This window comes from Oxyura jamaicensis, chromosome Z (genome assembly GCF_011077185.1).
Source record: "Oxyura jamaicensis isolate SHBP4307 breed ruddy duck chromosome Z, BPBGC_Ojam_1.0, whole genome shotgun sequence".
Taxonomy (NCBI): domain Eukaryota; kingdom Metazoa; phylum Chordata; class Aves; order Anseriformes; family Anatidae; genus Oxyura; species Oxyura jamaicensis.
This window is the reverse complement of record NC_048926.1, coordinates 20207585-20231828: the sequence shown is the minus strand read 5'-3', so window position 1 is coordinate 20231828 and position 24244 is coordinate 20207585. Positions and strand designations below refer to the sequence as shown.

The 24244-nt window shown below is 36.0% G+C and overlaps 1 protein-coding gene across 9 annotated transcripts in view; it reads left to right on the top strand.

Moving 5' to 3' along the window:
• The window catches only part of PDE4D (phosphodiesterase 4D), a 651373-nt gene extending 627707 nt beyond the window's left edge, over positions 1 to 23666 (top strand). For all 9 annotated transcript variants that reach the window (XM_035310825.1, XM_035310824.1, XM_035310828.1 and 6 more), the window contains 9 exons: positions 5700 to 5793; positions 9082 to 9254; positions 10266 to 10364; positions 10454 to 10618; positions 12008 to 12107; positions 16009 to 16163; positions 16675 to 16797; positions 17286 to 17468; positions 18947 to 23666. In XM_035310825.1, the coding sequence (XP_035166716.1) occupies positions 5700 to 5793; positions 9082 to 9254; positions 10266 to 10364; positions 10454 to 10618; positions 12008 to 12107; positions 16009 to 16163; positions 16675 to 16797; positions 17286 to 17468; positions 18947 to 19357 (1503 nt within the window). In that variant the 3' untranslated portion in view covers positions 19358 to 23666. The remainder of the gene's footprint in view (positions 1 to 5699; positions 5794 to 9081; positions 9255 to 10265; positions 10365 to 10453; positions 10619 to 12007; positions 12108 to 16008; positions 16164 to 16674; positions 16798 to 17285; positions 17469 to 18946) is intronic.
• Positions 23667 to 24244: the final 578 nt, after the last annotated feature.

Genomic DNA, 24244 nt, shown 5'->3' with positions numbered 1-24244 from the left:
CATAATTTCTGTATGCTTCAGGCTGTGCTTTATTATCTTCTGTTAAATTTTATTGGAGAGAACGATGGTCAGATGAATGTCAGAGATTGTCTCTGGCTATCTTTGAGAATGTTTCCTTGAAACAGTGAATACTACTGTCTCAATGCCAGGCTTGGAGACAGGAGCCTGACTATAATATTATAAACCTGTTTGTGAATTAAAAACCTGTTTGTGATCTTGATATAAATTAAATTCATGGGCTTCCAACCAACATTCTTATTTTTTGAGAATGCTTTTTACTTATTAAGAGTCCTGTTAAAGAGAGTTTTGCACTGATAAACATTAAAAACAGAAGCCTTATATAAACCTCTAAGACCAGCCAATTTTCAGTTCCTTATCTTTTTTTTTTTCACCACTTTCCAAACCCCATAAAATAATATAGTTTATTCTATTTTAAGTTATGAAAGTATTTTTAAAATAGCAATTATACATACTTCAGAAACAAAATACACTGCAATGTGTGATATTCCAAATATTGAATGCATTTTTCCTGTATGTGTTGCATCCATGTAAGCATTTAGAAGTGTTATCTAGAAAAGAAGCAGCCAAAAAAAAATGAATTGGAGATATGTTGTCATGTTGATTTGGGAACCAGTGCAAAGAAAGACTCCAGTGCTTTCAAGCATTCTAGTTCCAGCCTCTGCAGGGTCTGGAGCTCAAATAACACTCAGATTGAAGGATTGCCAGGTAGGGGTATTTTGGTCCATGGACTGCCTTCTTGTCTTAACTTTACTTTCTGTGCTGTTGCCAAAGGTAGTGGTTACCTCTTTACCATCCTTGGGATGCAGCAGATTGCCTGTTCATGAGAAGAAAGCCTGGGTGGAAGAAGCCTTCCTGGGCCAAGGGTGGTTCCGCATCCTTCTGCAGACTGCACATTTCCTTCAGCTTTGAGTTATTGATTCATGGACTTTAAGCAAAAATGGAATCAGTAGACCCAACATATATTGAGTGCAGTCCAAACTTCTCATAGCCATGAACTGACTCTATAGTTAGATAGTCTCCTTATCTTGTGAATTGAACATGAATCTTCATGCTATAGACACCAGCTCTCCCCAGAATTGCATTAGTGCTCTGGTCACAACTTGGGAATATAGTTACTGCAAAAGGCTGTCCAATTTTTTTTTACATAGCTTTGTTGACATCTGAAAAAAATATATATTTTTTTTTCTTCCACTAAAAAAACATTTAAATTTACCGTAGGTTGATAGCAGCATTATACAGAGTCACAGACACACTGCTATGAGCCCAGAAGGACCTAAACTACCTAGTTCAATCCCCACTGTGTAATCTGTTCTCTGGAGATGACCACTATTTAGGAAACTGTTATTGTCTCAGCACTTTTATTCTCACTCTATCAGACTTTTCAAATTTTTTGTTGAACTCTGCTGCTGTGATATCAGTATTTAGTAGTGAAGAACTGCATAATTGACTTAATGGATGTTTTATAGCCTGTCCATTTCCACAGGGAATTTCCTAGACTATAGCTGAGGGCAGTGATTGTCCAAAGAGTACAGATGTGTCATTTTTTCAGTCTAACTGTGCCTGGCCTGTAAAGTGAGAAAACCCTTATGAAGAATACAATATATGCATAGCTCATCCAAAAACCTCTGATTCCTGCCTGTGCAAAGCTGTCAATATTGTAAAGTGTACGTAACAACATATTCGATCCATTGTGATTGATTTTCTTCAACTACAAAACTACGTGACATTCAGATTTTTAAAATTCCCACTCAAAATAATATCTTTAACATTTATTATTTCATTCATGTTTTGACTTGTTTTGAATAAAGTGCTAAACATTATTTCCAAGGTGAGAAATGAAGAGAGAATATGAGCAGTCTAGCCAAGTTTCAGGCACTTAAAAGAGATGTTTTCTGGTTGTTACAGAAACTTCCCTGATTTGCAATAAGATCTTGTGGGAGCAACATGAGAGTTAGGCAGAATTTCCTTCTCAAATAATAATCCAAGGATGCATAAATATGTGGAAAATGGTGCTGTATGAAGCAGCAGGTTTTTGAGAAATTTGTAAATTCTGAAAAAATAGAGGCTTTGGGATTTTTTTTCTATACTTTAGGGAAAAAAATAAATATATTTTTTTTTGCCCAAAGGACAAGTTATTGAACATCAAAAGATTAAGTAATGTACAGATATACTGCAAAAGGACATAATCAAGAAAACTATTTCAACATCTTAATTGCTGTTCAATTAACACTCTTTTATTTTTCTCATGCTGCATTGTCATTCTTCATCAGAAACAGCTGTCTGCATATGGTCTACAACTTCGTATGTTCCAGTGTGAATGACGGTCATAAGGCTTTGTCGTGTATAATTAGGAAATCAAAGCCATTTTCTAAACTCCACAGTCCAGATGTTCTCAAAATAGATGTCAATTAAAACTGTGTTGGTGTTGCGTCAGCAACATGTGAAAGAATGTGAGGAAATCACACTTCTACATTCCTTTAAAGCCCAACTCATTGAATTCAGTTAGCAGGAGGGCATTCAGAAGTGTGGGTAATTGTTTTACTGTATACTCATATTCAGCAGCAATGTAGACTTCACTAGGTTTTATGCTGATGGTCTAGCTTATGTGCTCTGTTGTCTTTTGGGGTGATGTGAGGTGGGCAAGACTTTGCATCAGACCAGTCAGGAACATACGATTGGAAGAGACTGCTGTGTCCCTTCCAATCCAGTCCTCTGTCTCATGATTTAGTTGGAAATTCTGAAAGAATGGAAATTCTGAAAGAATGTCTACTTCATAAACTTCACAAGATGATTCCCAGTACACAGTAAAAAGAAAAAAAAAAAAAAAAAAGTTAAAAGTTAAAAGCCAAAATTGTATTCAGTGCAGGAAAACAAAAGCAGAGGTTGAAATCAGCGAGGTGTACTGAACTTCTGTGTTTATATGATATTATTTCTGTGCAACACAGCAATGGACAAAATGCTAAGCCACAGGTGAGGGCAAAAAAGATGTACAGTGATTATTTCTCTGACCAGGCTGTAAAATGTCCTCCTCACTGCCAGTCATTATTAAGTGAGCTTAACACTGAGTGTGCAAACAGGACACCAGTCAATCACTTGAGAAAATGTAATGCCTTTAGCAGCATCACCATATGCATCACCATGTGCATCATCTGCATTCTTTAACTGGAAATAGCCCTCAGTGTTAGCAAGTAATGTATACCCTGTCTTTCTCCCTCTGTGCCCCTAGTTAAATTTATGGATCAGAGAAAAAAAAAATCCTTCTTGTATCCTGCTGTATCAGGTAGCTGAAAAACAAACAAGCAACAACAACAACAACAGAAACACATTGTATAAACATGTTGTTCTCCTTTCAAACATGGGAAATTTTAAAATAGATGGAGAGTTCCTGAACCATACTGTCACTTGATGGTCTTTTTTTGAAGTGTGGCAAGTGATCCAAGGGGGATCCAGGGGTATTAGCTGTATTAAACCAAGAAAGAAAGAATGTTGGAGTGGTAATGGATTTACTGATGACAAACCTGTAATTTAATGCCATTTTGTCAAATTCTTGCATTTTTATTAAGATTCTTATGTATGATATTTAATTTAAAGCTTCAGTTTCTGGGCATAGTCTGGAGACAATCTACAACTTTGTCAGTTTTTGATTGAAATAATTCAATTTTTCACACTGGGTGCAGAACAAACAAACAACAAAAACCACACCTATATAAGTATGTCTTAAAAGCATGTTAAAAGTTTCAAGGTCTTTTAAAAATACTTTCACCATTTTTGGCCCAGTCCTGTTATTTCTTGTCAGGCTTGACTCATTTTTCTTTAACATTTGTAACATTGGTGACGAACATCTGACCACTATGGAGACTAGCACTGTCCTCATGCAGAATATATAGCTGTATAGTTCATAGCCCACGTAACCGTATTTGCGTTATGGTTCAGATTTACAGAAATCTGTTGAGCACTTGCTAGCACATGGCTGTATCTGAGATCAAAGTTGTGCCTTTGGCTTGTGACAGAAGTATAATTTGTTGTAGGAGTCTTTGTAAAGGGAAATTCCTGGGCTGATGGTATGTCAAGATGGCAGGAAAATTAGGTGGCTAATGGTTAGAATGTTATATTAAAGGTAATTTTTATATTGTGCACTGTGAGAAATACAGTAATTGGTGACTTCCAAAGACATTGAGAAGAAAATAACACCTTTCACTGTGCAAAACCTCTTTGAAGTAAGGGCTTTGATGATTCCAGTGTGGTGGAAAGGAGGTGGGTGGTCAGTGTTTAGTCTACTGCTTTATCTAGTATATAGAAGAAGAATTTTGTAGTTTTCAACATAAAATGAATGTTTACAGGGTTATATAACAGGATAACTATTGCTTAATATATTAAATGATAATGTCTAGCTGAAAAAAGTAGAAAATGAATCTGAAAATGGCTGAAAATTACTTGGCCTTGTTAAGACAAAAGAAGACGGGAAACTAACAACAAAATGAAAAAATGGCACAATGGTAGACAATATTCAGTAGTGACAGCTATTAATTTGCACTGGAAAGAACTTGTTGAATTGATAATAAATATTGCTAAGTTGTATTTATTGGTAATATCAAGGCAGAGCTATATTACTGTATGTGAAATGGCATGTAACATAAAGCTGTATTGAACAGTTAACATATGGAACACAATGCCACAGGTTTTCTCTGTGGATGGAAGCACTTCTTCCCACACTTGTGTGGGTGACGGAGCCCTGGCACAGGTTGCTCAGAGAGGTTGTTCAGTCTCATCCTTAGAGAGCTTCAGAAGACATTGTCCTGTGTAGCCTGCTCTGGGTGTCCCTGCTTTAGTAGGGGTTGGGCCAGATGGACCCAGAGGTCCCTGCCAACCTCTGGGTATCCTGGGCTCCTGAAGGAGTAACGAAAGACTCAATTATAATGATCCAATCAATTAATGCGTTGTGGAATGCTAATATGCACTCACATCAAATAGGCTGCCTCTGTGAATTAAGGGGAAAGAAAGAGGTTTTCATGGATGGTTGTTTTCTACTCTGATGTTTCATACAGACACTGTCAATTTTTTGAGACATTTCTGACCAGAAATGGCAAGTCATTGGTGTGATCGATTAAAATATTTTTAAGTAAAAGATAAGCCTACATATTGGTGTGTAGGAAATCAGTAAGATATTTTGGTATTTTTAAGGAGTGCCGTCAAATTCTGTAGATTAATGACAAGGGAAGAAACTTGAAAGGTTTTGAAACGTATCTCAAATATATACAAATCAATTAATTTATAAATGTGATAAGAAAATCCTAGTAGATAAGGGATCTTGTGTAAATATGATTGCATTTTCTCATCAAATTAAAATAAAAAACCTAACAAGAAAGGAACATTAATTATTTCTGAGTTTATGCTTATGCCTTACAGCTTTCAGTTACAAGCAGGACCCTGTGCCTCAGCAATCAAATCATGATTCAGTGTTTTAGGTGGTTAAGAGTTATCTTTTTCAACAGATAAGGAAGTTAGTAGGGAAGAGCAATATTATATGTCATTTTTGCTTTCACTGGTATCTTAGTTTAGTGTATGTTCTTACTGTTGTGTCCTTCCTCCTGTTATAAATTGACTGCATTTTCTCATCCTAACGAAAATATGTCTTGATCACTAATTTATGCTTTTTTGTTTTTGATTTTCCTTTCCAGTTTAAAAGAATGCTCAACCGGGAGCTAACCCACCTTTCTGAAATGAGCAGATCAGGCAATCAGGTCTCCGAATATATATCAAACACATTCTTAGGTAAGACCATGATGGGAGCTACCTTTTTTGCCTTTGTTCTTTTTACTCTCTGTGTTGTGATAGAGCTTAAAAGCAGGTAGCTTTCCATATATTTTTCTGTTTTTAGAAGCTGTACGTTCAGTACAGAGGTTATGGTAAATCCATTCCTTTACAGCTTGTTTAGTTTGTGTGTGTGGTTTCCCTGCATTTACTTGCAGATAAATATTCATCCACATATTTTCATTATTATATTGCTACCATATTAAGAAATTAATATACAATAAAGTGAATATTTCATATATTTAAAATATATATTCACATATTATTAATACATTATTTATATTATATTATATTATATTATTATAAGTTTATATTATTATATTATGTATTATAATATATTATATTATTAATATAATTTATATTCATATATGTTCATATATCAAAATATATTTCATATATTTAAAATATATTTCATATATTTAAAATATAAGATATATTCTTCTGTTTCCATTATGGCCAGAAGGAAAGTAAGAACAAAGAGGTTTCAGTGTGCTGAAGGCACACAAACACATGTAACCTCATTAAATCTCACAGTACATAGTTCTGATGTTTTGGTATTCCCTGCCTGCACATGAGAAAGCTGATGAATGTGACTAAGTCAACATCTGAACAGACTGCTGACAGAGAATTTGTGCAGCTAAAGAGCTTGCAGTGTGGGATGTGAGCATTGAAAATCCTGACATGATATTATGAAGGCTGTGTTTCTTTCTCTATAGATTTGCAGAAGGCAGTGTTCTGTTTTGTTTTTCATATGTATATAAAACTGGTGAAAATTAATAAAACTTGGTTTCATGTGGTTGATTGTGAACAAGAAAATAAAGTTAACATATAAATTTTAAGGAAGTTTTGAGCGAAACACAACTGGCTCGTGACTGTGCACATAAGGGGAAGCACAGCTGGATATATCTAAATTAGGATAGCAAATACGTTAAAAAGTGCCAAGGCTAAGAGAAATTTTGTTTTATTTGTGTGAGATAGCTGGGGCTTTTTGTGCTTTTTGGAAAGAAGTGGAATTTTTAAAAGTCCCATTTTATCCTGCTTGTCACCGTAACGTAAATGGATCTCTTCATGTGTCCATTCAGTTTATCCATGATTGCAGTAGCCGCCTGAGAAGTGCAGTACAGCAGGGTTTCATAAAAGAAGAAAGAGATATGCCTGTGTTGTGGAGAAGCGTTATTGCAAAGCTTCAGGAGCCACTTAGGCTAACTGAAAAGACTTAGATACCAGTCTCTGTATGGCTTTACTTGAAAACTTAAAGCTCATTTTGACAGGGTAATGCATCTGTCTACCTTTCAGAGGAGACCTCAATGTGGAGCAGAAAGAGCACTGGAAAGGCAATCACTTACAAATTACTGAGCTATGGGTTTTCTTTAGTGGCTGCATAAAAATGAAAACCTAGGCTGCTAAAAAAATTGTATACAAGAGGAACACAATGGGGAAAATACCTGAGCTACAGAAGTATTGCTTTAATCTAGTATTTCCAAAATGCGCTGTCTAAATATATAGATTCTAAGATACAATGAAAAGAGGGAAAATATTCTCTCCATAGAAAATTCAAATGAATCTAGTAAATTGTTTTCTTAATACATAACTAACCTCCTGAACATCTACAGACTTTGACATTTGAGATTTAGTAAGATGTAATGAGAAAACTGTATGTCATGTTTTTCTTCTTCAAAATAGATAGACTGTTTTCCTAGGTAGGACTGTATGAGATGTATGAAGTTATTCTTTATGACAACTAATATACTTCTTGTGTAAGAATCAAGGTTCCTATCTTGAGTCTGATAATATTTAAGGGTTTTATTTTTCAGTATAATTAATCTGTTTTCCTATGAAGCGAAAGTGTAAGAGAACCTGTCAATGAGTATAACATAACCAAGGTCAAAAAGGCAAGGTATCTTTTCTAGATGTTCATATAGGCCTGGGATACTTTGCCTCATTATTATAAAAGCATAGGCAATCCCATGGAATTCCTTAGGAGATTTAAAGTCGTTCAGACAAGACCCTTCCTTTCACTTGAGTTGCTCTGACAGCTCAGCTTATGAACCTCCCTTTGATGGGTCTAAACTTTGTGCATATGACCAAAACCATAAACATCAAAACATGAACACACGGGTCCCTGCTCCTCATCTGTTGTCGGTTTGCACCAGTCAAAAGCTCTAGTGCTTATCCTCCCCCTTTTTTCATGATTGTCCACAAGCAGAGAGCAAAGCAGGGGGGTGTGGGGACTGGAGAACTTGGTGCTGCAGGCTAAAGCTTGGTGACATTTCTTCAGTCTCTTCTTCACTCTGATTTGTTTGGAATTTGAAGTGTCCAGTAAAGGCAGACTGCTAAAGGGTAATTAAAAAAAAAAAAAAAAAAAGGAATAAAGTGAAGAAGCAAACACAGTAACAATCTAGAAATTAGGAATGGACTCACTACCCTTGCCAGGTTTCAGTGTCTTTCTTGAAGATGACCATTGCAGGAAGGATAAAGTAAACATCTACTTTTTAGAGTCCCAATTTTCATTTTTGTTGTTGTTCTTTTTGTTTCTTTTAAGTTGTTTTTAAATCATAGTTTTCACTCAGCTCCTGTGTTAGCAACATATGTCCTTGATATTCCTTGTTCTGCTGGAATATTTCTTAAGGACAAGAAAAGATACAGGCACATCTTATCAGAGATGAGTTGAAGGAAGTTATTGAAACATTACATTTAAAAAATAGCATGAATAAAATGAACAAAACTAATGCAAATTCCTAGCAGTTTTTGGCAGGAAAATCATCTGTTGCACCAATTTCAGTTTCACTGGGGACCACAAGTGTCTGCAGTGCTCCACACCCCCATACTGTTTCTACAGTGATCAGATGACAATAGCCTAAATACACTTTATTATCCCTTTAATCTTTACGTATAGTGGTAGTAAGATTTGCTGGCACAGACATTGAGGTATATGAAATAATGTGAAATAATGCCACTTATTTTTTTTTTTTTTTTCTTTTTTTTTTTTTTTTTTTTTTTTCAAAATCTGTGAAATAGAGCTCTGCTTTAGTGAGGACCTGGTCTATGTTTGTGTCGTTTCATGTTTTAACTGCTGCTGATATGAAATATCTGTTGAAAATTCCCCAGCCACAAATATATTAAAAAAAAAAAAAAAAGTTTTGTTAAGCATTATTAAGTTAAGCATCCATAATATGAAATTCAGCAGTAAAGCAAGGAAATATATTTGTAATTCATATCAAAAATACCTTTTTCTTCATTCTTTTGAAGACAAACAACATGAAGTTGAAATTCCTTCTCCGACGCAGAAAGAGAAAGAGAAAAAGAAGAGGCCAATGTCTCAGATCAGTGGAGTCAAAAAACTGATGCACAGCTCCAGCTTAACTAATTCCAGTATTCCCAGATTTGGAGTAAAAACAGACCAAGAAGATGTTCTTGCCAAGGTAGAGAATATTTAAATCCTGGAATTTAAACTGTTGAATTGAAACAGGGGTTGGTCAGATGGAGTAACCAATATTATTCCATCTTCCACATACAGCTGTTGATTGCAAGCTGTAGCAGTAAAGGCTGATCTCACTTAAAATAATGTAAATCCAGTGAAGTGGAAGAGTAATAACTGAAATCAGAATCAGGCCGTACGGGATGATTTCTGCTTGAACAGGATTTCAGCAGGACTGTTTCCTGTCAGTTGCGTATATTAATAATAATAATGCTGCATATGCCTTAATAATACCTGAGGAAGGAAGGATAAACTTATATACTGTCAGAGGAATGAAAATCTACAGCAGACCCATGCTTTTCAAAAATGCACAACTGTATAGCATTAGAGCTATCCTTGCACATCCTGTCTTCAACTCAATTTTTCATATGCTTATTTTGTTTTGGGGACACATCTTGTGATTTTTGTACCAGCAACAATTTGTCAGTAATCTAATAGTGGTATAAAGTGATTATTCATTTTTAGATGTTCAGATGTTTAAATTATTCAATTTTAGATGTTTGTATTTGGAAATATGCCTATCATTATGTTCTCAGGAATCTCCCTATTTATTTCAACAGTTTTTGAGGATCGGGAAGACAGCAGCAGAACTGCAGTGTCTCTGCAGTTCACCTCCTCGCTGAACTTTGCCCTTACTAGGCAGTGAGATAGAAAGGGTGTCAGCTCATTCAAGTACTGCAGCATCTCTTCCTCTGGAGCAATCCATTTAAAAGTGGCATTCTTTCCTCCCTAGTGAATTAAAATCAGGAGAGGTGGTAGATGCAAGTGCAAATATTACAAGATTAGTAGCAGCAGCTTTCCCTCTTTCAGAGTTTAGCATATAATTTTCACAGTGACTCTAGCAGGCGTCAAGCTTTGCATTTTCATGAGTCTGCTGTTTATCGCTGTTTTAATCAAAAAATGCTGGAATCTGTGTGTTAGATTTCAACGGTTCTGTTGCTTTATTCTGTCCTAGGAACTAGAAGATGTGAACAAATGGGGCCTTCAGGTTTTCCGAGTAGCAGAACTATCTGGAAACAGACCTTTGACAGTCATCATGCACACCATTTTTCAGGCAAGTAGGAACAGCCATACTGCTTCATGCTTATCTCAGAGATTTTTCTGTGCCTTGTAATCTGACTTGTTTCCCTTTTTCTTTTCTAGGAACGAGATTTGCTAAAAACATTTAAAATTCCAGTAGACACTTTAATAACTTACCTGATGACCCTAGAAGATCATTACCATGCAGATGTGGCATATCACAATAACATACATGCTGCCGATGTTGTTCAGTCAACCCATGTCCTGCTATCAACCCCAGCATTAGAGGTAAACTACACGAAGGTGGGAAAGAGGCAGGCATGAGAGAAAGGGACATACGAAGACTTTTCTCAACTAAATGATAAACATTTTAGTTTCTGCAATATTTTTCAAAAAGAAATCTTGCAATTTTTTCGTAAGTTACTTAAAGATACTTTGTGAGGATCCAGGTTTATTTGCATGTAAATATTGTGCAGAAAATGTCATGTTTTTCTTCAAAGTCATTGCAGATTTGTGCTGTCATAACCTTTTTTGTTCTAACACAATTCGTAACTTGTTTCCATCATTTCATTATTAACTGCATCCTCTTCCATCATTACTTCCCATGTGGGACTCTTGCTAACCACAGTAGAATTGCGTAGGAAAGACAGTGATAAAACAGGGTTCCCTCAATAAGGCCATTTGTTTATTTTTGTTGTTGTTGTTTTAAAATTGTGCATTTTTGTTCTGAACCTGAATGACAGTTGGCAAAGATCCACAAAGACTCTGGAATTCTCTTGGGAAAGATTTTCTGTATCATAAAGAGGGAGATTAGCTTATGCTCTTAAACCAACCCCACCATCTTCACCAAACAGCTAAACTGAACATCAGGAGCATTTTTTGATTTTATTGTTTTTGTTTGTTTGTTTGACTGTATTTAGATCAACTGTTTTTGATGACCTTGCTCTCAGAAGTTTTAACCAGTAAAATGGCAGTATCTGCCCAGTGCCATTGCTGATCTATGTACTTCTAAGCTGTTCTTGATCAGTTATGAAAGCCATTATGTAACTTGGGAACTTGTAACAACCGGGGACAGGACTCTGGGACATGACAGGTCCTTTGCAGTCCTTGCTTCCTATCTACCTAATATTCTCATACAAAGAAACATCAGTAAATGCTAAGTAAGACTTCTTGTAGTCTATCACCGTAGACACTATCCTTTAGTGTCGTTGAGGAGATGTTCATTCTTCAAATGCAGGACAGTGTCTTTATTGTGTTACATAGACATGTCAGATGTAACATGAAAGAATCTGGCAGAAATTTTTAACTTAAATTTGGTCAGAAATCTAAATCTGCAACTACTGGTTTAATAAAAGTTGATTTATTTATAGACTGAAGCTGAAAAACACTTCAGTTGTTACTGAATTTAGTGATGCTGTCACTGTTAAGTAAGGATAGTTTTACTTTCATGGCCAAGCTTGAAATATTTATGGGATTCTGCATAATGGATGATTTTACAAAAGGTTATGATAACCTACGTGTAAAATATCTTCTTAAGATTCCTGATGCATTTCAAATGTGTTTTTTTTTTTTTTTTTTTTTTTTTAATGTTCAGATCAAGATTAAAAGTTGAGTCCTTTTACTGACACCATTTTTTCATTGATTAGTGATTGTCATTTCTGTTTCATGGTTTTCTAGGCAGTGTTCACTGATTTGGAGATTCTTGCAGCAATTTTTGCCAGTGCAATACATGATGTAGATCATCCTGGGGTTTCAAACCAGTTTCTTATCAACACAAGTAAGTTTGATGTTCAGTGGTTTTCTCAAAAATTTGCTGCAAGATCTGCACATAGCACCTGAAAAATACGAAATCTGTTAATTGTTCGCTTTTATTTGTACCTTTTCTTGGTAAATAGGTAGATGTTTGTATTTTCAACTGGATATTATTTTATGTTACTTGTAAATTTAGAAATAATATACACGGTACTTGTTAGCAAGAATTAATAAGACATGAAAAATAAGACATGAACTATAATCCTGCCACTATTTCAGTGTATTGGATGTGGTTTCTCTCCTGGAAATTGGTTGGTTTAAATTAAATATGTAGAAAAAGTTGTGGGAGATGAAGGAAGATTAAATAAAATACCCCCCAAAAAGAAAGAAAAACAACAGTTAAGGTGCTTACACTGCATATGGTATGACCAAGGATAGAGATACTTTTTTAAAGAAATTTAGAAAGCAAGTTTTCTGTTTAGAAATGGGACTGGTAGATGCATTTCTGGCTCTACCTGGCTGCTGTACTTTTTTTTTTTTTTTTTTTGATATATGCATAGTCATACCTCATGGACTGAATTTTCTCAGCCTGCCCCTGCAGACTGTGACAAATGTCTTCTCTTTTTTTTTTTTTTCTTTTTTTTCTTTTTTTTCTATGTGACTCAGTGATGCTTCATATATGGAGATGCTAGCCCCAGTGAAAAGAGACCCTAATGCCATCTCCAAATGTGAAACCCAGTGTACTTGTTCTGCATTCCTCAAGGCTGTTCTATGCAGCACTGCATGAACCACTTCCCTCTTCTATCTTCTACTAGAAGAAAAGTCCTGTTAGCCTCATTGAACCTAATCATGGCACATTTACTGAATGGCTTCTTGCCCCAGTGCAAATTGTGTTGATTATATTACTCTCTTTTCCTACTATAAGTGGGTAGCACATTTTAGCAAATTTCATCATATGCTCTCATTTCTTTTGCCATCTGTTGTCTTCTCCTCTTACAATAACTGACCCAGAATTACAAAAGTTGAAATAATTCTAAGAATCCATGCATGTAAGAAGAAAAAGCTACAGAAATGGAAGCATACCTAGAAGTTTTGTGTTTGACCCATTGGGTTGCATGTTCATAGACACTGTCTGGGTAAATAGATTCACCGGGTGAATCTATTCCACTGGTGCTAAAATAGTTTAAACCAATATCAGCAGTATAGTTTGAAGAAGGGAGATCCTGTTCTGACTTATTTCTGCTGTACATTCAGATAAGACCTCAAGTCTAGCCTGTATCTAATTTTATTTGCCTTAATGGCCTGAGGGCTACCCTGTAGTGAAATTTTATTTTGTGACTCATCTGCAAAGTGAAGGATTGGGACTGTCTCTAGATTTCTGGTACTGTGTTGGTAGCAAGTGCAGTTAGCAGTGCAGTGTAGAAAGACAGTGAATCAAGCATTGTTCATGAAACTGTGTGAAGCCCAAACACTTAAGAGTAGGAACATATAAGTAAAGTTTATGTTTATTTAATTAGAAATTGAATAGCAGGATATGTTGGTGGCTCTGAGTTGATATGGGGAATCCACTGAGTTGGTTACGTTTAAGCAGCATGACTGTCTAGATGAATGGGCCAGTAGTACTACATAAAGCTTTCACTTTTGAGGCAGATAGTTGAAACTCAGCTGAATTAAGAGTGATTCTGATGTAGCGGCTTAGAAGAAATGTCATGTTATTCTCAGTTCCTTCTGATGGAGAAGACTTCCATGTAAATCAAGTAGTGCCACTAACTGGAACTGCTGTTAGTAAGCTCAAAAGAGACAAAGGGGTTTTATCCCTTTTGAGTTGTTACATGCTTGAGGAAGAAACCATAGGAATAGAGATAGACATAAAGAGCATTTAATTCAGTATTATTTAAGATTTTAACTCATTTTCCACGAGGACTTAAGAATCAATGCCAACATGACTTCTACAAAAGTTATAAAATCTCTCCAATCCCAGATTTTCCTAACCTCTAGAAGATCATTGTCTTCAACCTAATTTTATGTTTTCCAATGAACCTTGCAATGTATTAGCATTTCACTAAGAAGTATAAGAATGCATTTAAAAAACATTATAGACTTATAGTTATGTAACATATGTACGTATTTTCTATGTTTCAGGTTGTCCTTTATAATTATTTACACATTCCATTTCAGAGTTTTATTATATTGTTTCAGGATTTAAAATCCATTTAGAAAGTTGTCCAAAAACTTGATCCCTCATAAACACTGATAAAATATAAACAAATGTGGATTGTGCTAGCATCAGGGGAGTTGCATATTTGACGACTGTAAGTCTTTCCTTCCAAATAGTCTTGAAGCATACAGTGTGCTACATATGTTACCAAGGGGGAACTTTCTTCCATTTCCACCTCCATTACAAAGTTGAGCATGCTTTAACTGTCTGTAGTTGCAGCCCTTTCAAAATAGTTCAGCTATGTTGAGGGTTTTGCAATTGAAGCTCTTCAGAAGGCTGTTTGAAAGGAGTACAGACCACTACCTGTCTTCTTTGTAAGAAAAATGACAAGTATGTAAACTTTATAAATATTCTGTGAAAGACAAAAGAGATACCATTTGACAAACTTTCTTTCTTTTTCCTTTTGCTATTATAGTTTTGCTACCATTAGGATAAGGAAAGTTAGAGGAAGGGTTTCCCAATTCACAAGATTGATGTGTTCAGGACAAGAGAGGAAGACAGCAGGAGAATGCATAATGAGACTACTGAAATCTGAAGAGCGGAGCCTATAAACCATATAAACCATATAAACCCCATTGAACCAGAGAGATTTTAAAACAAAGCTTTTGTAGAGGAAGATAAAGAGGACAAGGAGTAGAATAGACTCACATGTGGTTAGATTGCAGATAGAAATAACTGCAGTAAACATAAATTAATGTCAGCACAAATGTGATTGCATAAGAAGAATATTTTTTGGATTATAGATTCATTTGCACTCTGTGTCTTAAAAAGTGCAAGCTGATTGTGTGGCGTTCCTATGTAGAATCTAGATCTATGCAGAAAATTGTCTAAACTGTTTTTATTTGTCAAGGCTGTCTTCATGTGTGCCTTGGTACAGGCCTGAGAAAGGAGTATGAGCTTCACTTACTCTCAGAGCCGCATGGCGTAACTGAGCGAATAATAGTTTTGTTAGAGAAGGTACCATTTTAGCATCACAAGTAGATCACACTCAAGTATGAGACAGTAGGCAAGACCACTGCTTGCACTTTCAAGCCACATAGCTTTTCAAGAAAATGATCAGAAGTGTAACTGTGACTGTCCTACCAGCCTCCTCTCAAAACATCCACTGTCACAGACTAATGATGCCCCTTAGGCATAATTTGCTAGTCAACTGAGTGTCTTAGATAACTGCAGAGGTACATTATTTGGAAACCAAGACAGGTGTTCTTTGCCTGACCTGCACTGAAGCCTTAGCTGTGTATTCACAGGTCCATGTAGTGTATAGGTGCACCTCCACTTAAGCAATTCAGTTTTAGTGGGTGTGGGGGGAGGGAGGGAGGAAGGTTGAGAAAGGGGACAAAAAAAAAAATCAGAATGTGTTTTAGTCTGTGTTTTTATGCATAATATTTTCCATGTGACCTCATGCATTTATGAAAATGTATTCTGAAAAGTATCTTCCTTGCATTGTTTTCTAACGTGCCATTCCAGGCATGTGTACACACTCCACTGCAAAGCTGGCTTTTTATTTTTCTCAACATACTTTGCCTTGATTTGTTAAGATGTTCAGTCATTAGTTCTGCAAGTTTCAATACTGTGTGAACTACCAAAAATTGTTTTCTAAAAGTTCATCTGTAAATCTTGTTAGGAGTGTAATTAATTTGAAAAATCATAAGGGATTTGGTGGAAGCAAAGACTTTAGTAACGTTCTGCCCTGTGACTGTTATTGCAGATTCTGAACTCGCCTTGATGTACAATGACTCATCAGTACTGGAGAATCATCACTTAGCTGTGGGCTTTAAGCTGCTACAGGAAGAAAATTGTGACATTTTCCAGAATTTGACCAAAAAACAGAGGCAGTCATTGAGGAAAATGGTCATTGACATTGTGAGTTCTGCTTTAGAGTCCCTTTTGCATAGTTCTAGCAAATTGAATGATTATGTGCAGCAACATTTTAGGATAAATTACAAGGCACTAGACTTAGATGAAGTAAAGACGTAAAGTTGTATTGTATTTTTTCCAAACATGAAGAGTGGGTTCTTTTCAGTTTCGATAACCATATATACCTTTGTGGAAGGTATACAGCCCTGTTTCAAGCTGTTTTCATACTGATGTCTATGTTTGCCATTTCACGATCACAGCTGGAAATTTTCTCCTGAATTGATGATAATGAACTTAGACTGATCAAATCTTTCTCCAATTATTTTGTCATATTCTTAAAATAACCAAAATGAAGGCATTAAGACACTGATGACATATGGGACCGAGACTTCTGTAGTGTATTCAGATACTGAACTTAATTTTCTACTGAGAACCATTTGTTTCTGCGTCCAAAGGTTTCTTTAATGTCAGTAGAATAATTTAAATGATACTCATTTATTCTTTTGTTTCTTTCAAGGTACTTGCAACAGACATGTCTAAGCATATGAATCTATTGGCTGATTTAAAAACTATGGTTGAAACCAAAAAAGTGACAAGTTCTGGTGTCTTACTTCTTGATAACTATTCAGATAGAATTCAGGTAAGAAAATGTATCTCTAAATGCTTATTTGTGTTACCGTGTGTTACATCATCAATAGCATTTGCCTACCTAGTCTTCAGCTTGGATTAAATCAACTGTCCATTTCCACACCATGACTCACTCTCTTCCCTCTTCTCTCTTGTATGTTTCTTGTATGTGACATACTCTGTTAGGTACTGAATGATTCTTCGGGAAAGTAATGAGGTGGTAATATACTTCTGGGCTGATTTTGGCTTTGCCTTCAAATTATCAGCACCTTCTTAGTCTTTCTCTGAAACATTTTCTGTCTCTTACATGGGGAAGTGAGGTAATTCATGGCTATTACTGCAAGTGTGAAAAACACTCAGTGACTAAGTTTTTGCTCTCCAGAATAAATCTTGCACTACATGTATTTTCAAGATTCCGTTTCACAGCCACCAAATGTGTAAATGGAAAAGGAGCTGTTTTTCTCCAGTGTAATAACACAGCAGGTGTTCAATCTATTTTAGGTTCTTCAGAATATGGTGCACTGTGCAGATCTCAGCAATCCAACAAAGCCACTCCACCTGTACCGCCAATGGACAGATAGGATAATGGAGGAATTCTTTCGTCAAGGAGATCGGGAAAGAGAGAGGGGAATGGAGATAAGTCCCATGTGTGATAAGCACAATGCATCTGTAGAAAAATCACAGGTAACTGATTTCAGTAGGCAGATAAATAGCCTAGTATGACATTTTAATGGAAAAAAGGTAGTCCATAACCATTCTTCATAATTTGATGAATTTCTGAACACCCTATTTCCTTGTTTTTCCTCTCTGAGTTAATTAATTCAGCTTCTGGGTAGCAAGTGAGAGGAGTTAAGATTCTTACTGTGAAAACATAGTGCATAGCAGTGTGTTTCCTGAAGGGATTCCATCATTGTTATTATCTGCAATGAAGCATATTCTTCAGAAAATAATATTGTACAGCTGCTCATTAGGGTTTCCTTCAAAAGCAGAATTAAATATAAAGCAGCTGTTTGGCTCACTAAATGCAATGGAGTTCTTTGGAAAGAACAATTCATTTGAAAACAGAGTCCTTATCCAATATCCTGAATGAGAGGTTTGAAATGCTAAGAGACCCTATTTTCTGCTTAGAACAGCATGGGCTCCTTGCAGCCGCCTTAAGAGTGCTGTGTTGGTACGAAGTTCAGCAAGGCCAAGTGCTGGGTCCTGCACCTGGGGCACAACAACCCCAAGCAGAGCTACAGGCTGGGAGATGAGTGGTTAGAAAGCTGCCTGGCAGAGAAGGACCTGGGAGTAGTGGTTGACAGTTGGCTGAATATGAGCCAGCAGTGTGCTCAGGCGGCCAAGAAGGCCAGCAGCATCAGAAACTTGCATTAGAAACAGCGTGGCCAGCAGGTCCAGGGAAGTGATTGTCCCCCTGTACTCAGCTCTGGTGAGGCCGCACCTCGAGTACTGCATTCAGTTTTGGGCCCCTCACTACAAGAAGGACATGGAGGTGCTCGAGCGAGTCCAGAGAAGGGCAATGAAGCTGGTGAGGGGCCTGGAGAACAAGTCTTACGAGGAGCGGCTGAGGGAGCTGGGACTGTTTAGCCTGCAGAAGAGGAGGCTCAGGGGTGACCTTATTGCACTCTACAGGTACCTGAAAGGAGGCTGTAGCGAGGTGGGGGTTGGTCTATTCTCCCACGTGCCTGGTGACAGGACGAGGGGGAATGGGCTAAAGTTGCGCCAGGGGAGGTTTAGGTTGGATCTTAGGAAGAACTTCTTTACTGAACGGGTTGTTAGTCAGTGGAATAGGCTGCCCAGGGAAGTGGTTGAGTCACCATCCCTGGAGGTCTTTAAAAGACGTTTAGGTGTAGAGCTTAGGGATATGGTTTAGTGACAGATTTATTAGAGTTAGGTCAGAGTTTGGACTCGGTGATCTTGGAGGTCTCTTCCAACCTAGACTATTCTGTGATTCTGTGATTCTGTGTCTAGTGTCTCATGCTAGTGTTATCTTTCTCAGGCATTATGGTCTATTTCTTTTAGACAGCATGAAAGCTTCCATACAGTAAATGGATTGAATTACTGTGATATTTATTCATAGTTTTTTTTTTTTTTTTTTTTTTTTTTTTTTTGTGTGTGTGTGTGAATAAGATCACATTCTAATTTTGTATTGTTTGAAACAGGTGGGTTTTATAGACTACATTGTTCATCCTTTGTGGGAGACATGGGCAGACCTTGTTCACCCAGATGCCCAGGATATCTTAGATACACTGGAAGACAATCGAGAATGGTACCAGAGCACAATCCCTCAAAGTCCCTCTCCTGCACCTGATGACCAGGAAGAGGGTAGACAGGGACAAACTGAAAAATTCCAGTTTGAATTAACACTGGAGGAAGATGGGGAGTCAGACACCGAAAAGGACAGTGGAAGTCAAGTAGAAGAAGACACCAGCTGCAGTGACTCCAAGACTCTTTGCACCCAGGATTCAGAATCCACTGAAATTCCTCTTGATGAGCAAGTAGGGGAAGAAGTAGAAGAGGAGGAGAACCAGACAGAACCTTGTGTAGTGGAAGACCATGCTCCTGACACATAACAATGAGGACACATCCTCTCTCTCTTGCCCTCTCCCTTTCCCTCTCCCCTCCTTCCTCTCTCTAATTAAGTAATGGTTTCCAAAGTGTATGTTGTATGCTACAGTCATGATCACAACTCATTGTCATCTGCTAGGACGTTTGTCAATCAAAACTGACCTTGATGACTCAGTTTGGCACTCAGGAATATTGTAACCAGAATCTTCACCTCCATTGCTTCAGAAAGTGGGGGAAGAAGATCCATAAACTACATCTTACTAAGCTCTCAATTTCACAGATTTGATTAATTAAATCAAATATTTTCAGAGGAGTACCACCTGCCAACCGAATGCTGGTATGCTTTGGTAGTTTTTTATTTTATTTTATTTTATTTTATTTTTATTTTATTTTATTTTATTTGTATTTTATTTCACAACTTAAGCATTGGATAATGTTCGTCATCAGAGGAAACAGAAAGAAAATAAACTGAGGTTCCTACTGGAATGCAAATGCACATAAATGATGGGACACAACACGAATCTGTTACCAATAGGAAGATGAGCTGTGGAAATTGCATAATTTTCTAATTTCAAGTCTTCCTGATAAGTGACTGAAAAAAAGTGTAACCCGATGGGTTGCACTGAACTCTGCATTTTGTATAATATGTAAAAGAGAGATCTTTTGTAGAGCTTACTTTTATTATTAAATGTACTGAGGTATTATATTTAAAGAAAAACACTTTCCGACTTCATCTGCCACTGGTTATTTTTTCCAAAGAGTAACTTGCAAGTTTTCAGTACAAATCTGTGCTACACTGGATAATACTCCTACGGTTTTTTCTTTCCTTCTTGTTTTGCACCTTAGAATTTCAAAACAATATTGAATTGTAAACGTCTATTATTTTATGTTATTAGTGATTTTCATGAATATCCTTTATGTTACCCAAAACTCCTACAGTATGATGGAATTTTTTTGTTCATTTTCATGATAATGTTCCCAGACATACTAGAGGAAGTTATGTTTTGCTGTTGTCCTCATAGTGGCCTGATCCTTTCAATTCTGACTTAGTACCAGAAGTAGTACTGCCATCGAAACCTTGGTTAAGATTAAGATTTGCAGGACTGGGGCCAGTAAGAAAGGTAATGAGTTGTCTTTAATATAAAGGCAGCTCTTCTGCTATATTTATAAAATTCATCCCTCTGAAACATGATTTGCAGACCATTTTTTTTGCCTGTGAACTATAGACTGCTAAATCAGAACAGGCTAATACAGTGTTTGGAAAATATATTTTGGCATAAAAGCATTAATGTAATATTTCCAATTTTGATTCCCTTAGTTTCTTTTTATCTTTTAGCGATCTAGTTAAAGCATTTGCTAATCTGAGATGTGTACAACATAAAAATTGTGATTATCATTATTTTTTCATGTTTTTCTTGCAAGAAGAGCCAGGTCCATCTTTTTTTCTATGTTTTTAAGTAATTGAACAATGTATCGTGAGAGTGGTAGTTTACTCCACATTATTTTAATCTCAGATCTTTTCATCCTTTATACAGCTGATGCTGAGAGAAGCCTACTTTTAGGTTTGGTTGGTACTGAAAACTTCCATAACTTGGAAAGCTAAAGGGATTTAGGAATTAATGTTTGACATTTGGCAGTCCTGTTGCTTGGTCACATGAAATGGAGGAATTTTTTATCTCCGCTGCTTTACCCTTCATTAAAATTGTAGTTTTCAGTTGGGAAATAGTTGCCTAGAGAAGAAACAGACTCCGGTAAAATTTTGGTAAAATGACAATATCAAGATGAATTCTTAACAAAAGAAAATAGAATCAGACATTATTTCCCTTGTTTGGATTAATTTGGTAGTAAATAAGCAGATATAAATAAGTTTTTTATTGTTGTTTGTTTGTTTTTGTTTGTTTTTTTTTTTTCTTTCTTTTTTTTTTTTAAAGTGTCTGAGATCTTTTTTAAGATAAGAACTTCTTTAAAAACTATTGGCTAATAATTCAGCCTTTAAATTCATTTCACATTCTTCTATATCCAGGTCAAAATTTTCTCTATCTTTAGCCCTCACAGGGCTTTAGCACAGATGATACAGAAGGAGGAAAGAAAATGAAGAGAACTCATGTTTTTAAGGTTTCAACTATATTTTGTTCTTCATCATTTCTTCCTGAACCTGACCCACCTAAAAATCCTCTCAATCCCTAAGAGTGCCTGGAACCTTAATAACGGAAAAGCAATATAAATTCCAAAATGACCAATGGGGACCTGAAAAGCTTTTGTATCTGCACTAACTGAAAGTAAATGAAGAGAAAACACCATATTGTATTGTGAGATATACACCCATACATATGGACAATCAAATCATAGAACATTGTATCATTTCTTAGAGATGGGGATATAATGCACTGTACAATCTTTTTTTTTTTTTTTTTTCCTCGTTTGCCAAAGTGTGTTTTAGCATTGCACACTGCTTTAAAACAATACAATTTACAAGTGGATTTATGTGTTTTAAATAATTTTGCCATAATAAAATGCGATGAGTTGGGTATTGGGGGGAGGGAAGGGGGGGAGAAAATTCACATTGCTTATAACAGTACACTTTAGCTTGCAAGTTACTGTACTCAATAATGCTGTATTTGAATTTTTAAATTGTTTTGTGTCATTGTTAAAAAAGATAATGAAAGAATATAGATAGAACAAATAGCATTCAGAAGTTTTAAAAACTTGAATGAAATGGATTTTTCAGAAAGCTTTGACAATTCTTTTAAAATGCATTATTTATTTTATTTGTGCCATGCATTTTTCTCACCAAATGACCTTACCTGTAATACAGTCTTGTTTGTCTCTGTTTACAACCATGTATTTATTGTAATGTACATACTGTAATGTTAATTGTAAATTACCAGTTCTTATTATAACATCATCCTTGTGAGGGTGGTGTTGCTATATTTGGAAACTCTTGGTGAGAGAATGATTATTGTGTATACATATTCCTTGTACATTTTTTCTCCTGTAATATACTCTATGTCACCTTAGAGCTTGTTTATGGAAGATTCAAGAAAAGTATAAAATACATAAAGATATATCAATAAAAAAAAAAAAAAGGAAAAAAAGAAAAAAAAAAGCTGCAGGTCTTTGGTCCCAGGGCTGTGCCTTAACTTTAAACAATTTTTCTTCTGTTTTGCTGCATTTGAAAGTTTGAAAGTAAGGTAGCTGTGGGGCTAGGGCTGGGCATATCTACCATATTTTTAGTGCTAGCTTATGGGGATTACAAGTACAAGCTAGTATGCATGATACTACAGTGAGCTTTCATTCATGACCCTACTGGAATTTCAACCTTTTCCAGACTTCGGGCAATATAATTGTACTGCCTCTCTGTTTATCTTCTAACAGGCTATCATTAGGGATTATTGCAGCCATTACTTGCTACTACTAAAAATAAAAAATAAAAAAAATACCGATACTATATTTCAATACTGAATTTTGCCAAATTTTGCTGAAAGAGCTTTGGAAAGCAGCTCTAATAAGCATCTGATTTTAATGCATATTGGCAAATGAAATGATTGGAATTAAAATGGTATATCTAACACTTTTTTTTTTAGTCACCTAATATTCTTTCTTTACTCAGTAGCACAAATTGCCACTGTATAAGCAGAATCCATAAAGTAGGACAAAATACAACTTCAGATATGGAAGTGCTTTCTAGCACTAATAATAGTGTTATAAGCAGCCAAAGCTTTTATTTTGTATAGATGTAGCTAAGGCTTTGTACAGGTGTGTATAGCATAATGCACTAGATCTGGTAAACCTTTCAATAACACTAGTGTTAGTTTTGCAGGTTGGACTCTGAGCATCTCAGCATCTCTTGCTGTTTGAATATCACATTGCTCCAGACTGCTTAGGACTGATAGCAATGAATTTTCCAGAGCAAGGTAAATGCCTCTCCTCCATTCCAGTGATGCCCAGCCCTTGTAGCATGCGACTTTTCGGTGAAAGGAGCAATTCTTTTTCAAGTAAAAACAGAGCCTCCTTTTTGACACAAACTGTAGATTTTAGCAGCCCTGGCCCAAAGGAAAATGATTGCTTTTGTTTTAAACAGTATAAAAGGGACACTATAATGAGAGAATTCCTGAACAATTTTTTGTTGTTTTAATTTGATTTTTTCTTTTGGGGATGTCTTGAGAGTGGCAACTTGTGTGAACATTGCACATGACAATTACTTCACCGGTTTCTTAGCCTCTCTTACAGCCTATGGGATAGTACTGTACATCAATACCTTCATATGAAATTTTTATATGCAATGGAAATAAAAGCATGGGTTGATTCTGCCTAGTTACTGTATTTGACTTCCTTTTGCAAGGTTTTTGTTTTGTTTTGTTTTTGTTTTATCATAGCTGTGATATCTTAAGAGAAAACATATTGGTAGAATACTTAGATTATGATTTTTTTTTCATCATACTGAGTTTTGTGTAGATAATACAAAATAAAAGCGGGTGGGGGCTAATCAGACAAGTTAGTCAAATGTGGTACTTCATAAAGTTTAATCCAGAGACATGCTATACAGCTGTATAGAAAGGCATTCAGTCTCAACTTCCAGGAAATTTTACTATTGACTTGAGTGGCAGAAGAAGCCTATCTTGAGAAAATAGGACTTCAGCTGAAATGATGTACGAGAGTAGAGATTGTTATCAGATCAATACACAGGAGTATCAGAAAGAAGAGAAAAAAAAAAAAAAAAAAAAAAAAAAAAAAAAAAAGGAAGAATACTGTAGGTAAATGTTGGCCAGAAAATCCCTGCTCGAATGGATGATAGATAAAAAGAAATTGTTTTTGTTTTTGTTTTTATTAGACCATAAATGCCAGCTCTTGTCTTGAAGAAATGTGGTAGAGCACTCAGTCTTAATGCTTTC